General features: G+C 51.2%; 1 protein-coding gene across 2 annotated transcripts in view; it reads right to left on the reverse strand.

The window, feature by feature from the left end:
• OTULINL (OTU deubiquitinase with linear linkage specificity like) overlaps positions 1-14,816 on the reverse strand; it is a 28,306-nt gene extending 13,490 nt beyond the window's left edge. Inside the window, exon 1 of one of the 2 annotated variants that reach the window (XM_028098002.2) lies at positions 14,638-14,816. In XM_028098002.2, coding sequence (XP_027953803.1) covers positions 14,638-14,701 — 64 coding nt within the window. In that variant the 5' untranslated portion in view covers positions 14,702-14,816. Of the gene's footprint in view, positions 1-13,083; positions 13,262-14,637 lie in introns of those variants that run through there. The other variant, XM_028098003.2, reaches the window with a different exon arrangement.
• Between the last annotated feature and the right edge of the window lie 1,795 nt (positions 14,817-16,611).

Consider the following 16,611-nt stretch of genomic DNA (forward strand, 5'->3'; position numbering starts at 1 on the left):
TCCATGGGGCACCCTGCCCTCATTTGTCCCAGACTCTAACCAACCCCTGGCATCCTTTGAGTTCCTGGCAGGCCCCTTGGGGCACTTGATTTGAGACCCCCTAAACCAGTTGCCTTCTCCTGAGCATGAGCCTCTCTGGCAGCTGCCTGGGGCCTCCACGGGATCCTCTACAGATTATGGCTCACCTGACCCCTCCCCCCCACATACACAACACACTTCCCTGGCCCTACTGCTTTTACCCTGAAATTAAACCCCGCCTCCAACCCAAGAAAGGGAGATAGGATCAACTTATCAGAAAACAAACACACACATGAGGGCTCAGTATGCCTCTCGCGTGCAAACCTAGAAAACAAGCTTACACTCCTGGCCTCCCTCTACCTAACTGGCACAGTTTTTGGTCAAGTGACTTAACCCAACAAGGGCCCGGGGGCATAATCATGGGGGCTGCTGTGGGCGCCAGGGAGCAACCTGGGGGCGGGACCCCAGAAGTCCCACAGGAGCAGCTGCAGCTCATAGACAACTCTGAGGGGGTCATACAAGGTACGCTGACATTCCGAGGAGTGGGGTTTCTTCATCTAAGGAGAGGAAGTGCAGTGCTTTAGTAGGAAGCGTATGGCTTCATTGGTCGCTAAAACACCTACAGTTTGAGTTTTGCTATATGCCAGAGCCATGCTACGTGCTCCATAGGAATTCATTCCCTCATGCACCTGAAGACGTTCCTCCACCCGGGGCCCCAACCCAGCCCTGCTCATGCCCTGGTGACTTCACCTCCCTAAGCTTCTGTTTCTCAGCCTGGGGATGGCAACAGTGCCTGGCACCCACGGAGTGCTGACCGCACGCCAGTTCCCACAGAGTAACGTGGGGGATGGAGCAGGTTCTGCCTCGGGAGCCGTTGTGAGGGGGAGTGGAAATGTTAGAGAAGCGCTGAGCATGCCATCTGGCAAACCCCGAGTCTCCAAGTCCATGTTCGTTATTATTTGTATTGCTATTAGTCCAACCACCCTTCTTTTGCAGATGAGGAAGCCGCACGGGAGAGAAAGATTGAAACATAAGCCGTAAAGCTGAGATTCAAAGCCAGGGCAACGTGGAGCCTGAGCGGCAGGCCCGATCCCTTGGTGCTCCTGCCTGTGAAGTATGCCCCTGAGTCAATCTTCAAATCCAATTTGCTACGGCAAGTGGAATTAAGACCCCTAATAAAGAGACTTAAAATCCATCTCCCCGCCCCCCCCACGTGTCAATAACTGGATTACAACTCAAAAACACAGCCATAGACGAGAACACCACAAATGAGGTGCCTCGCGGAAAACTCTCATCAGCCCGACTTGGATGATCTCATGAGTCAAATCTCATCTCCCCAAATACAGCAGAGAGGGGATAAAATTTCCCATGTCAGGACCTTCACTGGGGTCCCCCGTCCGCCAGCCCACCGGGAGGATTCAGCAGTGACCCGCCCAGCCTCCCCTCCGCTGTCGCTGGGGCGATGCTGACCCTGGCAACCAGCGGGAAAAGATACATAAAGTGGGTCGAGGACAAGGAGAGGCAACATGGGAGGGGGGGGGCGGGTTTGGCAACGAAGCCTCTCCTGCCCGAATTATGGAGTTGGTTCTCACCCATGTTCGTCAAGAGAGAAAAAACAAAATTTCATTTTAGTACTTTAGGAATGGACCACTTGGGTGGTGGCTGAAATGAGGCCACCATGCACATCTGTCCTATTGGAAAGGGGATTAACTAGGTCTCACTGCTCCCCACCCCCCAGTCTGCAGCGCGAAGACATGCGAGAGACCCCAGCCCACACAGTCGGAAGAACTCGCACTTAAGTGGCTCGGATGCCCTGGAGGAATGGCACCAGAGCCTCCCGAAGTCAACAAGGCGGCTATCTGAAAGTCAAATCTCATCTGCCACCACTCAAACTATATATGGCAGATAAAGACCAGGACTAGAAGTGAAAAGAAAAAAAAAGAGAGAGAGAGAGAGAGAGAGAGAGAGAAAGCCACTTTTTTGCGGTAAAATTCTACTTAGAATTTTTTCCATTCTCTAAAATGTACCAAAGCTGAAAAAATTCAAACAGGAAACCAAAAGGGAAAAAAAACCACAACCCTGAAAACAAAACCAAAAGACACTGCAGGGCCAGAAGCAGGTTGATTATGCAGATGGCAGTCCCACCGGGGAGCCCTGGGCTCCTTCTCGTGGAAACTCCTCAGTGTCTCCTTCGCCCCCAAAACTTCCAGGGGTGTCCCGCGCCCCGAGAGCCCATCCCTTCCTGCCTCTACTTCTCTCCCAACCCTTTCTTCCCACACACGTCTGTCTACACAGCCAGCTGCGTCTGGCTGATGATTTTCTCCTGAAGCAGATTAGGGGATCCCCAGTGGGCCATGGAGGGGGGACATTAGGCCCGAGCCAAAAGCTGTAAAAGGCAATTTAATTCAGATGCCTGAGAGCAGAGGGAGTGTAGAAATATACGCATTAAAATCATCTTGTTAAAATTTAAGGTAAAAGATACTAAATTGAATTTAATGCCTACAACGGCTCTTCCATCTGCGTGCATCCCGTGTTACGGTTACTCGGCAGGACCCGGGAGACAGAGACTTCCGGATGGATCAGGACGCAGAGGGGCCCGTGGGAAAGGTCCCAGGACAGCCGCACACTCTGTGTTGAGGGCAGTGAAGGGCTAGGGGCGGCTGTGACCAAGCGAGGGACACAGCCGTTTCAGAGGTGTTGGTAAGCTTCTCACACTTTTCTGAGCTGAGTCCCGGAACACTGCCCCCTTCGAAAAAGTGAATGTGGCTTTCAGGGTTATTCTCAGCAAGGGCGGGAAATGCTGCAGAGAGGTGCGATCAGAAGCCAAACGGTACAGGAGACACAGGCGGGTCTGGGAAGGCCTTCCTTCCCCCGCCACCAGACCCTCCTCAGTTGTCCTTCCTCCCCCCACGCTAGGCTGGGCGCTGGGCTGGCAGGATGGGAAGTGGAAAGACATCTGCTCTGTCCTCAAGGAGCTGGCGGGCGGGTGGCGGGATGCCCTCCTGTCAGGGAAGGCTACTAGTCGGCTTGTCCAGGCCCACAGTACTGCAGCCTGCACTCCGCGGGCTCAGCACACCCTGGTGTGTGGGGGGGGGGGCGGGGGGTCTCTCTGCAGGGACACAGAATGACGCAAGGCCCGGAGCACCTGGGTGGCTCAGTCACTGAAGGGGATTGCCCTTCTACACGACACCTTTTAAGTCTTTCACGGAATCACAGAATGCTTTGGGTGAAGGGGCTGGAGCTCCTACTTGTTCTCCAAGGTCCAATGCACACCAGCCCCCAGCGAATCCCTCCCCTTGGCGCTCCCTCTGCGCTCCATCCAAGCTGCAGGTCGGTGGGGTGTCTCCATGACCGTGTCCCCTGCCGGTTGGAAGACACCTCTTAAGATTCAGGTGAAAGCTGAATCTTAAGTCACTGTGGACCTGGACACGGGATGGGCTGTCGCCTGCACCCTTCATCTCTGGGATGAAGAACCTGAAGCCCAGGGAATGCGAGTAGAAGTCCGAACTTGAACCAACACGTTCTGACTCAAGGTCAGTGCCCTTTGAATTAACCTCCAAGCTGCCTTCCTGGAGCAGTTCTCTTCCAAGAATTCAAAACAATCAACAAGCACAGACATAAAAGGCAGCCATCATTTGCACTGTGCCTGCTTTTCCCCTAGATTAAACATTCCTGTGGTCTCAACCAGTCCTCATAGGACACAGTCTCGGGGTGGGTGGCGGGGGGTCTCTTCATCGTCAGGGTCACCCTTCTCTGAATCCACTCCACACTTACAGTGAGGCCAGGGGACAGAACCCAATGTCCTGAGTATGACCCACCCAGGAGACGATGCAAACCCTTGACCACTCCTTCATTCTTGGTCAGGCCTCAGCAAGCTTTCTGTATAGGGTCAGAGAGAAAGTATGTTAGGCTTCCCAGCCATCTGGTCTCTGTCCCAAGTTCTCAAATTGGCCCTGACAAAAAGCAACCATGAGACAGTATTCAGCGGGGCTGTGTTCCAAGAAAACTTACTTACAGACACTGAAGTCCTAATTTCATATAGGTTTCACATGTGAGGAAATGGTATTCTTTGGATTTTCTTCCCCCCAACCATCAAAAAGAACGTCAAAACCATTCTTAGGTGGCCGGCCATCTAAACACTGAGTGGCGCCAGATTCAGCCCAGGGACTGTGCTTTGCCAAACCCTGTTCTAGATGATTCACTCAAAGGATGCATACGGCCTGAGACTGTGTTAGTTAGTATTGTATAGCTGCGAAAGAAAAAGCCGTCAGCTCGCATTAAGCCTGCCATCAACTTAAAGCCCTTGAGACCTGTTGCTGGAGTATGTCTCCCCAACCTCTGAAGGGAGAGACACAGACTGGCGCTTTCATCCCAGCCTTCTCAGATTTCCAGCTGGAAGGGCTTTCCTGGAGACTTGGCCCAGGCCTCGGCCCCAGCCAGCCCTCTCTCACTTGACTCCTTCCCGAGGGAAAGCGGCTGGTCTGATGGCAGGTTTGGAAGAACCCGCTCAGCTCAGCCTCTCCTCCCTTGCCGGCAGAGAGGTGCCCTTGGGCCTAACCTTTTAGAGGTGAGCTCAGTTCGGGCATTGCTCAGCAAGCCCATCTGGTCACATAACTAGGACGTGTGGGTTTTTTCACTGAGCTGACATTTAAAGTCTCTGACTCTGGGGCACCGGAGTGGTACAGTCAGACGCTCGACTCTTGATTTCAGCTCAGGTGGTGATCTCGGGGTTGTGAGATCAAGCCCCACATGGGGCTCTGTGCTGGGCGTGATGCCTGCTTAAGATTCTCTCTCCCTCTCCCTCTGCCCCTCCTGCTCATGCGAGCTCTCTCTCTCAAATAAATAAATCTTTTAAAAAATTAAAAAAATAAAAATAAAATTCTCTGACTCCTGTGGCTACCTTTCAGGTTCAGAACCTGGGAAGGGAAGCAAGGGGGTCAACACGCGTGCAGGCTCTGTGCTTGAGACCCTGGAGCTGACACGTGTCCCCACTAAACTTCGTGTTCTTGGACCTGGTTCACTGCCCGCCAGGACTTTGGGGGCACGCTCTCAACTCTTAGACCTTTAAAGATTAAGCCTGTCTTCCACCTCCCAATACAAATCATTTATGAAATGTGACCGAGAGAGAACTAAAGGTACACTCAGATGAACCACTCTTCGTTTCTGCCCTGCAGTGATTTTTCCATTAATCAGACCCATTTGGGCTCTGTCCCTAATGGTTACTAATCCTTCTAATTGGCTTCCCTTCCCCAAACCATTTCCCACTCTGATTTACTGGTTAAGGTATTTTTTCTTTGTTTGTTTGGGTTTTTTTTTGTTGTTGTTGTTGTTGCTTTTTTACATTCAATGGGCGTGTCATCTCCTATTTAAAAATCTTTCTGGCTTTTCTTATTATTTTTGTTTTTTTCTTTTTTTTTTTAAGATTTCATTTATTTATTCGACAGAGAGAGCACAGGCAGGGGGAGCGGCAGGCAGAGGGAGAAGCAGGCTCCCTAATGAGTAAGGAGCCCGATGCGGGGCTCCATCCCAGGACCCTAGGGTCATGACCTGGGAGGAAGGCAGATGCTTCACCAACTGAGCCACCCAGGTGCCCCTGGTTTTCTTACTTGTAGGAAAGACTCGAATCCTAGCAGCCAGTGAAGTGGGCTGGAAAAGCCTCTAAACAAGGTGTGAGAGAGGTAATGGTGCCTCACCTACCTATTGCCCCATCCTAGCCAGAAACCACGGAGAGCCGGTTCTTCTGGAACCGGGAACCAGCCGCATCATATAACCCACAACTCCTAGGAACCAACTGAGAAGTCGAGGTGGGCCCACCCCTGATGGCGGCACAAAGCGGAGCCTCCCTGGGCTCCCGGCGTCTTCCACCTCTCTCCTCTCAACGGACCCATGCACCTATGTGGTCCTTTAGCTCTGCTCTCCGGGAAAAGAAACCAGTGGCTTCCAAGACACTCATCAAACACTGCAGACACTGTACTTGAGGTCTCTGGACCAGCAGCATCACTACCGCCCGGGCACTTAGGAATACAGATCCGCGGGCCCCACGGAAGCAGTGTCTGTGTTCTGTAAGATCCCCAGCCACCCACTCGCACGCCCACGCCTGAGGGGCACTGGGATGGAGCCGATCTCCCTTGCCCTGGGTCCACCTGTGTGTTTTCTGATTTACTGGTTAAGTTCCCAGGTGATTCCGATGTACTGGCAGCGCCGAGACAGGCCACCGTGGAGTACGGGCTTCCTCCGCCCCGGGCCCTTTTGTTATCTCAAATAATATACCATCACATGCCAAGTAATTTCCGAAATTCCTCTCAGGAGAAATCATGCCAGCTAAAGTCTCACTGGTCACGCCCTCCAACCACAGTGAGTGTTGCCTGTGTTTTGTGCCTCTTTCCCTTCGGCCAGTAGGAGGGGTGATGTTTACCAGCCAGTGGTGTCCGGCGGCTCAGGGCTATGCCTGTCTAAGAAGGGACTTGGCTGAAGTTCGTATTAAAGGAATCCAAGTATTCCTGTGGCCTCCAGCAAGGGTGACCAAGCAATCCTGGCCTGCCAGGGACTCTCCCAGTTTTAGCACTAAAAGTTCCGTGTCCCGGGACAATCCCGTGCCAGACAGGCCGACGACGACGGTCACCCTCCCTCCAGAGCCCCATGCGGGCTGACCCTAATTCTTCCCTCTTCTCTCCCCGCTGCCTCTTGCTCAAGAGGACTGGCTGTCAGTTCCTCCCTGAGCACCCACGCCGGCCTCCCGCCTGAGCTCTTTCTTCTGCCTGGAACACCCTCCACTCTACTCAGTCTCCAGCTGTCAGCTCCAAGGTCACTTCCTGGGGCAAAGCCTCTGACCCGTTCCCACCACCTCCCCACCCCCAGGCTTGCTCAAGTCCCCGTTACTCGCTGGGCACACGGTGTCCCTTCCCTTTACAGCACTTAGCACAATTTACACAACCATGTTTGTGTTTGATCAGGGTCTGTGTCCCCACGTAGGTAAACATCTTAAGGACTGGGATTGTGTCTGTTTGCGCTCGGCTTCCTTGGTGCCTAGGCACCGAGTGGACGGTTAATAAATATTTGTTGAATAAGTAAAATGAATCCACGTAATCAGGATCCAGGCCTTGTGTCTCCGTAACAGACACTGCCGGCTTCCCTCAGTATCCATTCTCTCTTCTTCCACAGAACTAGAGTCCTGACTTTACCGGGATGCATGGCTACCCAAACAAAGGCTACGTTCCATCCTCCCTAGGTGCTGGGTGGAGCTGCACGAGTGAATTCTGACTAAGCAGCATTATGTGCAATTTTCAGAGCGGGGTGTCTTCCCTGTCCTTCTTCCTCCCTCCTCGCTAGAATGTGAGTGCCGTAACTGATGTCTGGCAGCCATCTTGGACCACGAAGGAGCTAGTCATGGGAGCTACGCATGGTGGACATGAAGTAAGGAGCTGGACCCCTGCCACCATGAAGCCCATCCCAGCCCTGGAGAGCCACCTTTGAGCTGGAACATGAGAGAAATAAACTTGATTCACTTATTTGGGGTTGTTCTGTTATTCTGCCATACGGAATCCTAACTAAGAGCCTCTACCTTGGTGGTCACCCTTCTCACTTGGAACCTATGTCAGAAACAGTGAACCACCAGTGTTTTCTCTTCCCTCAACGACACTCATGTACACACAAAGCAGGAAATGAGAACGTGAAGTGGTCACCTAGTGAGATGGCTTCAAGGTAGAGGAATGAGCCAGCACCAGGGACTCGGGAACCCACAGTCTGGTCCTAGAGAGCTGAGCGACTCTGGACCTCAGCTTCCTCCCCTAGGAACAGACATAAGGAGGCCAGGCCCTCAGCTGCCAGGTCCCTTCCTCCACTAAAGGCCTCTTTACGGTAACTGGTTTCTGTGTTGTGTCGAAGGAATTGTCACACTGAGGCACAAGGCACAGGATTTTAAGTAGTTGTGAAACAACTGAAGTTCAACTACACTTAAAACATTACCCACAACTTGCACCACAGGAAAGATGCCCTGAACACATGCAGCAGTTACATGAGGCCGTGACAAGTGCCAGCAACCACTCCCGCCGTTAGAAGTCCACGCTCACTTCTACCGATCTCTCACAGCAGGGCTTCCGAGGAGGGCGACCAGCTTCCAAAAACAGCAAGAATTTTTTTTTTTTAAAAAGGGATGGTGGAGGAGCCTAGGAGGGAGGGAGGAGAATTGTACCTTCAGAGGTTACAGACTCCACATTCTGAACGAATCAACCGATGAGGCATACATGGGAGAACACACTGGAATATTTAGAAACCAAAACAGAGGGAGACACCGTGGATAACACTGACCTCATAAACCCTCTCTCAGGTCAAGTGACTTTTCTCTCTACTTCAGACTGCCGGGGAAGGAAACGATATGCCCAAGTCTTACACTGCTGCAGGTGCAGAGCCGAGGGACCCCGAAGTATTATGCTAATACTGCCACGGGCTACAGTTGCTTTTTAAGGTAAGTGGCCAACTGCATCCTTAGCTACAAACTGAACTCCAAGCTCACTTTTAAAATGCCAAGTGAGATGCCACAGAGCTGATCTCTCTGCTGGCATCAGTACCGTCCGGCCCTCTATATCTACAGAGATGGCGGCCGATGACACGTGGCCCATGCCCACACGGGCTTGTCACCTCTTCCGTGTCCCTTTCCTGTCAGCTGTCCTGCTTCCTCTGGGGCATTTCGACCTGCCCCAGTGGCCCAGAACACACGACTTGGAAGACACAGAGCACTCCCTTTTCCTGTCACTCTAGAGACCTCACGGGAAAGGTGAGGTCTTCCTGTCACGGGTCCACAGATGTGGCCATGGTGTACCAGGCGTTATGCGAAGACCTAGGGGACAGGTCTCTCTTTACCAGGCAAGAAGGAATTTAGTTCACTTCTCCTAAATTTGGGGGACTACAGACTCCAGGGCTGAGAGGAGAGACACAGGTGTTCAAAGACCACTGCCTGATGAGCTCCCACCACCAGCTCCCTTGCCCACCTCCGCTGCGTTTGTACCCCCTGCAGCTGTCCCAGGCCTGGAGCGAGCAGGGCGCTCAAGTCCGCTGTACCCGGAACAAGAGAGGGCAGTGTGCTTCTCTCCTTTTGACAGTTAACCCTTGACGTGGAATCAGATTCCACCTCTCTCTGGATGGGGGGGAGGGGGGTCTCTTGAGGAACCAACTTCCAATTACATTACTTTTCCCTCTGCTAGAAGTCTAACCCTAATATCCATAAAAGCCACTACAGGGCAAGCAGAGAGAGAGCTAATACAGTATTTTAAATTACCATATATCTACCATCCAACAATCCCACATAGACTCAAAGTCATTGATACCTGGTTAAATCAACAACAAAAGGCTAACTGCTAAATTCTTAATTCGGAGATTCACAGAGCATAGCATTTTATGTGCTACGGTTTCTAAGATTTTTTTTTTAAAGATTTTATTTATTTAACCGACAGAGAGAAAAGAGAGAGACAGAGAGAGAGAGAGAGCACAAGCAGGGGGAGCAGCAGAGGGAGAGGGAGAAGCGGGCTCTCTGCTGAGCAGGGAGCCTGAAGCGGGACTCGATCCCAGCACGCTGGGATCATGACCTGAGCCAAAGGCAGACGCTTAACCAACTGACCCACCCAGGTGCCCTGGTTTCTAAGATTTTTGTTTGTTACTTGAGAATCCCAGCAACAGTGCTACCAGACAACAGTCCTTAGTCTCCTAGAAATGAACATAAGCATTTTATCATCCTCTTATTTTAAACATGATGCCGCCTGTCTCTTCCGGGTCCAATGAAATGAGAAAGTAAAATGGGGTGTAACCAGAACAAAAGATTACTGGCAAAAAAGCACATTAACAAAACCTTTTCTCTGTTGATTTATTGTGAAATAACAATTATCTGTTCTTCCATTAAGTTAACTGCAAATCAATAAACATATAAGAACCTCGATTCTGAGAGCATACTGTTTTAAGTAACTGCACATTTACCAGAGATTTCAAGTGGACAGAAGAAAAAGGTCAAATCCACGGGCCCAATAACTCACTCACTCCTCTCAAGATGACGCAGGGGCTTTCATAGCTAAGAAAAAGCGACCAAGTATGTGGGAAGTTTTAGCTCGATCATGAAGACCTTCTCATAATCTCACTTCTGTCCCCCAGACCTGTGAGTTATGTGGAGCAACAGCAGGGTATTAAAATGATAACCCAACTTTAATTGGGAAGAGCTGAAATGTGGGGAGGGAACCCGGAGACTAGAGTGCTCTCGGGTATAATCCTGAACTGAGTTTCAGGAGACAGAAGAGGTGGACGGTGAAGAATCGGTTTTGGATGGAGCCACGCTGCCAGGCTTGAATCCTGGCCACCACTTACTAGCTGGAAACCTGGAGCAAATTCCGTCAGAGTGGTGGTTGTGAAGATTACCTAAGACTATCCATGGGCTGTGTCTCCGTCGAATGCCCACTGTTTTCCGTGGCAAGGACAACTGTGGTGCTAGAGACACAGGAGACAGCACCCACCCACGCCAGGAAGCCAGGTGAAAGGTCATTTTCAAGTGCATAACTGTGCCAATCAAGGATTTCTACTCAGCTAAAGCACCTGCTACTAAACTCACATTGTGTTTGGCATCAAATCCATCTCACAGAAATGTGAAAGTATCAAAGTGGGGCTGGCAAAAAATACCAACTACAGACCATTTGGTTTTAAACATTCTGTTGTGCGTGTTTTTAATTGCAGCGTTGGGGTTTTGCTTATTTGTTTTTGTTCCTAAGCCTTCAAACTATCTTTTAAAGATGGAAAATATTTCTCTTGAAGATTACAACTAGCACACAAAGAACCCCAGCTACTCACTCCTCTCCTCCTTGGCACCCACTGACCACTGCCAGCACCCCCTCCACCCATTGTTCAGGTCCTGGAGAGCAGAGTCTTTGACGGCACTGGTTCTGGAATAAGATCACAATTGGCAGCACCCCTTAGCCGTCCGTGTTGAGGAGGGAATGTATGAGCCTCACAATCCTCACCATTCTTCTTGCCATGGACCAGCTCTCTGGCCCTTCGCCATTCTGATTTGCCCACTCTCCCTTTAAACACAGAGGTGCTCACCAGGTAAACTCACCTGTTTACCCAGTGTGGTACCTAGGACTGCCCAAGGGAACGGGGCAAAGACTGCATTCGGTGGATCAGAAACATCTGCTTTGTACATAAAGTCATCCTTGAACGGCTTTGGAATAATATATTCCATGGTTTTGAGGAACACATCTTTTAATTAGTAGAAAAGTCTATGTGGGAAGTGGGAAACCTTGTACAAGTTGTATGTGACTTGGTAGCAATAAGAGATAAAAATGACAATGACCTCATGGTGTAAGGAAATGATGAATGTCCGCAATAGCCAAACTGTGGAAGGAGCCGAGATGTCCTTCAACAGACGAATGGATAAAGAAGATATGGTCCATAATACAATGGAATATGACTCAGCCACCAGAAAGGATGAATACCCATCATTTGCATCGACATGGATGGGACTGGAGGGGGCTGTGATAAGTGAAACAAGCAGAGAAAGACAGTCATATGGTTTCACTCACGTGTGGAACATGAGCAATAGCACAGAAGACCACAGGGGACCGGAGGGAAAACTGAAGGGGGAACTCAGAGAGGGAGGCAAACCACGAGTGACCATGGAGTCTGGGCAACAAACTGAGGGTTTCAGCGGGGACGGGGCTGGGGTAGGCAGGTGATGGGTACTAAGGACAGCACGTGTTGTGAGGAGCACTGGGTGTTATATGAAACTAATGAATTATTGAACACTACATCAAAAACTAATGATGTACTGCGCGCCTGGGTGGCTCAGTTGGTTAAGGGACTGCCTTCAGCTCAGGTCATGATCCTGGAGTCCCGGGATCGAGTCCCGCACCAGGCTCCCTGCTCAGCAGGGAGTCCGCTTCTCCCTCTGACCCTCCCCCCTCTCATGCTCTCTCTCTTTCTCTCTCTCAAGTAAATAAATAAAATCTTTAAAAAAAAAAAAAAGAATGATGTACTATATGGTGGCTAACTGAACTAAATAAATTTTTTCAAAAAAAGGAAATTATGAAGATAATGATAATAATGACTGCTTACTGTGGGCCAGGCATACTTCTAAGCCCTTTCCATGGAATAAAGCCAACAGCAAAATTCCAAAAATATTGGCCATTACCATGATTTCTAAACTTTCTGTTTAGCATTAGACTCTTTTCCCCAAACAAAATCTTACTCAGAACAGCATATAAAACAAGAAAGGAAAGAGAAGTGGGTGGGGGTGGGGGGGGGAGGCAAAAGCAGAGCTGCTCTATGTGTTGCTGGAGGGAGGGGACCTGGCTGCTGGGTCCCCCATTCCAAACTAGGCATTCCTGCCACCCCCGGCTATTTCCTAGGGACCACCCTGGGGTCCTGCAGCTCCTGAGGACACGGCTGCAAACTTGCAGTCTTTTTGGTGAAGAATCACAGCAGAGTCTGAACTAATTATAACAGTTAATGACCCGGAGGCTGGCCAGAGGCAAGACGAGCCAGGAAGCACATGCCTTCCTCAAGCGCCAGACTGCCAAAGGTATGCTGAGGATTTTGAGTTTCTCCTCCAGTGGGCGGGTCTCCCCTGCTTCCTCTTTCCTCCCCAGTCTTGGGGACTCGGAGCATTGCACCAAATCATCTTGGGTGCCACTTCCCTAATATTCCAATTCTGACAGTGTCTTTCCCATCATACTGTGTACAGATGTTTAGTTCATGATTCTCAATATCCAAACACTTACAAAGAGTAAAAATGGCTACCAGAAAATTCTTTCCATCCCTACCCGCTCTGTGGGCTTCCTCCGGCTGCTGTCCATTTGGTTTTTATTGTCAAGTGTGACTTGTTAGCACTTGCTATTACCTCAGAAGTGAACCTTGGTCTCTCTCTTACCAAAAGAGGGGTAGGTAAAAATAACTTGCCCCCATCCTACCTTTGGCAACTGCTTTAAAACTCCCCCCGCCCAACACCACCTGTAAAGAAGGGAAACTATGCTCCTTAGTCCTCAGAGGTTATGGGTTATGTTTTGGAGGAAAAAAAAAAAAGTTTTCCATAACCTGATCCTTGAATCACATTTTTCCACTGCTGCACACCATCTGCAGTCCCCATAGGCTGGAGCTGAGGAAAGAATTCTCTGGGCTCACAGTGCTGGCACACCTTGAACTTGATGCATTGGAAGGAAAAAATTCCTGGCCATTAGGTTAAGCCCAGAGTAGGTATCTTTCTGCCTCCCAAACCAGCTTTCTCCTGCTCAGGCCTACCTCAATTCCCAGCTTTGCTTTCCCTCCCAAAATAAGGCAAAGAGAGGGGGGTGGGGTGGGGGTGGGAATCACATCATAAAAAGTTCAAATGAATACACCCACAGGAACTATTTGGCGAATTCTATAGTAATTCAAGGTGCAGAAAGGTTGAAAAAATGAGTTCACTTTCCAAACTTGAGACTGGGAGGTAAGTCAATCATAGAATTCTAGACTGGGGGCGGGGGGTGTCTTATGGATCAGCTACCCCAACGTCCTCATCCATGAGAAGTCCAGAGTGACTGTGGCTCCTAGACACACAGTGCTGGGCAGAATGAGGTCGAGAACTCATGTCCTGACTCCCAGAACGGCACTGTTTCCACCACACCCAACAGCTCAGGTGTGAATCAAAAGTTCCTGCTGGGACCAAGAACCCCAATTAATAAGCAGTCCTGGCACCTGCCAACTTCCCATAAACGCTGCAGTACCTCGAGCCCCAGCTCTGTGTTGGTGAACAGGCATGCTCCCCCAAAATCACCAGTAGGCTCACACCCCGGCGGTGGCCACCAGACAAACACGCAACGGGAATGTGCTCAAAACCGAGAAGTTGCTACATCCACCTTCCTCGGAGCTGGGACTGCCAGTTGACGGCGGGGAAGGAAAACAGCCTTCACCTCTACCCCAGCTACCGACACGGAGAGCGAGACGCCCGCACACGGGGGCGGGGGGACGCCCCCACCTCAGCGCCCATACTTGAGCGCGCGACCCGTGCCATTCTGTGCCGCAGCTCCTATCCTTGGTGACATTCTTGTTCAAAAGCCAGTTTTCTCTGTTGTTCAGCAAGTCTTGACTGCTGCGAAGGTGTGGGCCACATCCTCCACCAGCAAAGTGCGAAACCCGTCAACTTCCCCCCCGCCCCTCAACTCCCCCGACAACAATCGGGTTCTCAGAGGGGACACCGCCTCTCCTCGGCGGCAGGGCCCGGCCCCCCAGCGGCTGCCTGGCCCCCCACCCCGTTCCAGCCCGCAAGACGGGCTCCCTCGTCCCAGGAACCTGCCCTCCCCGCCTCGGCAGGTCGCTCGCAGCCACGACCCAAACAGCTCTGCCTCCCGAGGGCATAGTTCCTATTCAGCTGCGATGCGACCCTCGTCCTCGACTGCAGCTCAAACCCTGCCGGGGGTGTTTGGGGGTGCAGCCCGTTCCCCCCCCCTTGCCCTGGGGCGCCCCCGGACCTTCCAACCCTCAGCGCGCGGGCGTCGCACCCCAAACCCGCGGACTGCGCCGACGGCCAGCGGAGGAGAGCGCGCCCCAGGCTGCCCGCCGGCCCCCGCCCGCTCCGCCCTGCCCCGCCCCGTCCCCCGGCCCGGGGCCCACCTGCGGCGGGAGCGCGAGGACCCTCCCGCTCCCGCGCCCCCGGGGGGCTTCTCCGCGCTGCCATGCCGGCCGCGCGCTGCGGACGGGCGCGGAGCCTCCCCCGTCGGTTAGTCACACGCCGCGGCCGCCCCCCCGCCCCCCGGCGCTGGGGATCGCTTCCCCGCCGCTGGCAAGTTCGCGAGGCGCGGGGTGGGGACGGCGGTCAGCGCTCCCTTCCCGGGAGCCCGGGGGCCGACTGACGCGCTGAGCCGCCAATGAGAGGCCGCGACGGAGGTGGGCGGGGGCCTGGGGCAGAGATGGGCGGGGCCTCCACGCAGCGACGGGGTCCGCCGCGGCTCCGCGTGCAGTGCTGGGTGTGGGAAGCCGCTCCTCCGGAGACGTGTTGGGAATTCCACCTGGACGGATCCCGCGATCTCCCTAGCACTTTACTTCGAAAGTCCATTGAGTGGGAAGCAAAGAAACCTGGTGGGTGGGATGATGAGGGAGAGGGACCCGTGCCTTTTTCCTCTCCACGGCGAGGGTACGGAAGGATTCCTATCCCTGGCCCGGACATTATCCACCAGCCGCTGGTCGGTCACGGCCATGGGAGGGCGAGGCTGGATCCAGATGTAGCTCCTGGCCCAGGGCCTCTTCCACTAGTTTGGGCAAATTTTTTGATCTTTATTTTCCCCTAGGTCAGCAGAACTGGGTTATGCTTACTCAGAAGTAACTCACAGTTTACTTTTTAGGAGCCGGAATCTGTGCTTTATTGACAAAATTAATCCTCTGATAAAATTGTTTATCAGACGGAAAAAATAAACAGACCAACAATAAAAAGGCCCTCACAACAAGGTTCTTTGGCCCCTGATTTTCTGTTCAGCGGGACCCTTTCTCAGAAAAAAAAAGGGGGGGGTAGAAAACGAAAGGCCTGGTGAACACTTCCTTTTTCTCCAATATACACAGTTCCAGAGAGAAACAGACTTGCATGTGGCAAGTTTGGACCTCTTCTGAAACAAATCCCGTAACTAAAGAAAGATGTGGAAAACACTGGAATTTTAGGTGGCTCCAGTGTAGTTAGGGCAACGTCAAGGGATGGAATCAGCTGCTTTTTTTCTGAATCTCAGAGCAAAGGATCGTAGGTCTTTGGCAACTCCAGTAAAATTCCAACAGCAACAGCAATTAATTTACTGCTGGGCGTTTACTGACAGCTGACATCAGGCCAGGCACTCTGAGAACTCTTTTATGTTTTACTTTACATAATATTTCATTTAATCCTCACACGTGCCCATGATGTAGGCACTGCTACCTATCTCCAGTGTACAGATAAGGAAACTGAGGCTCAGTAAATGCTAATGCAGAAGTTGAAACAAGATCTGATCTCTCCACCACCCCACCACTCTGCAACCCATGATTCACAAAAGATAATAAAAATGTTCCCAAACTCTGCTGCATGTTTAGAAAAAAAATCCCTTTTATCCAAATCATATGTGAACATAGAGGGTAGTTTTCTGCAGCCATAAACCATGACTTGCGTGTATTGAGCCATGTTACTCATACAAAGTAAATGGCTTAAAATTGCTGTGCCTAATTAAACCTAAACAAGGTTATGAGCAGTGATGAGTAAAATTGTCTATTCTGGAAGCTGAAAAGACCAGGACTGATTTCTTGTGGTATGATAAAATAAAATGTACTGAAGTCCTTTAACCACAAAACAAATTAGCCAGTAGCCTTGCCTCCCTCCGACAAGATAGTATTTATGAACACAGCTGTTTGGACTCAGCCTGAAATCCTTTCAAATACTTCATGGTCAGGGTTTTGTGGTTTGCTGTAATGTTCATTGTTACTCCAAAAACTGAGTGGGAGGCCTCTTAAAATGGTACTGTACTTATAGTCCTAGACCTTGGAGCCAGACTGCCTGGCTTGGCTACATACTAGCCACACAATCTTGTACAATTATTTAAACTTTCCATACCTCAGTTTCCTTATCTGTAAAAT

Source organism: Eumetopias jubatus, unplaced genomic scaffold (assembly GCF_037043125.1).
Source record: "Eumetopias jubatus isolate StellerSeaLion01/CBP00866 unplaced genomic scaffold, mEumJub1_p1.0 scaffold_5, whole genome shotgun sequence".
Classification (NCBI taxonomy): domain Eukaryota; kingdom Metazoa; phylum Chordata; class Mammalia; order Carnivora; family Otariidae; genus Eumetopias; species Eumetopias jubatus.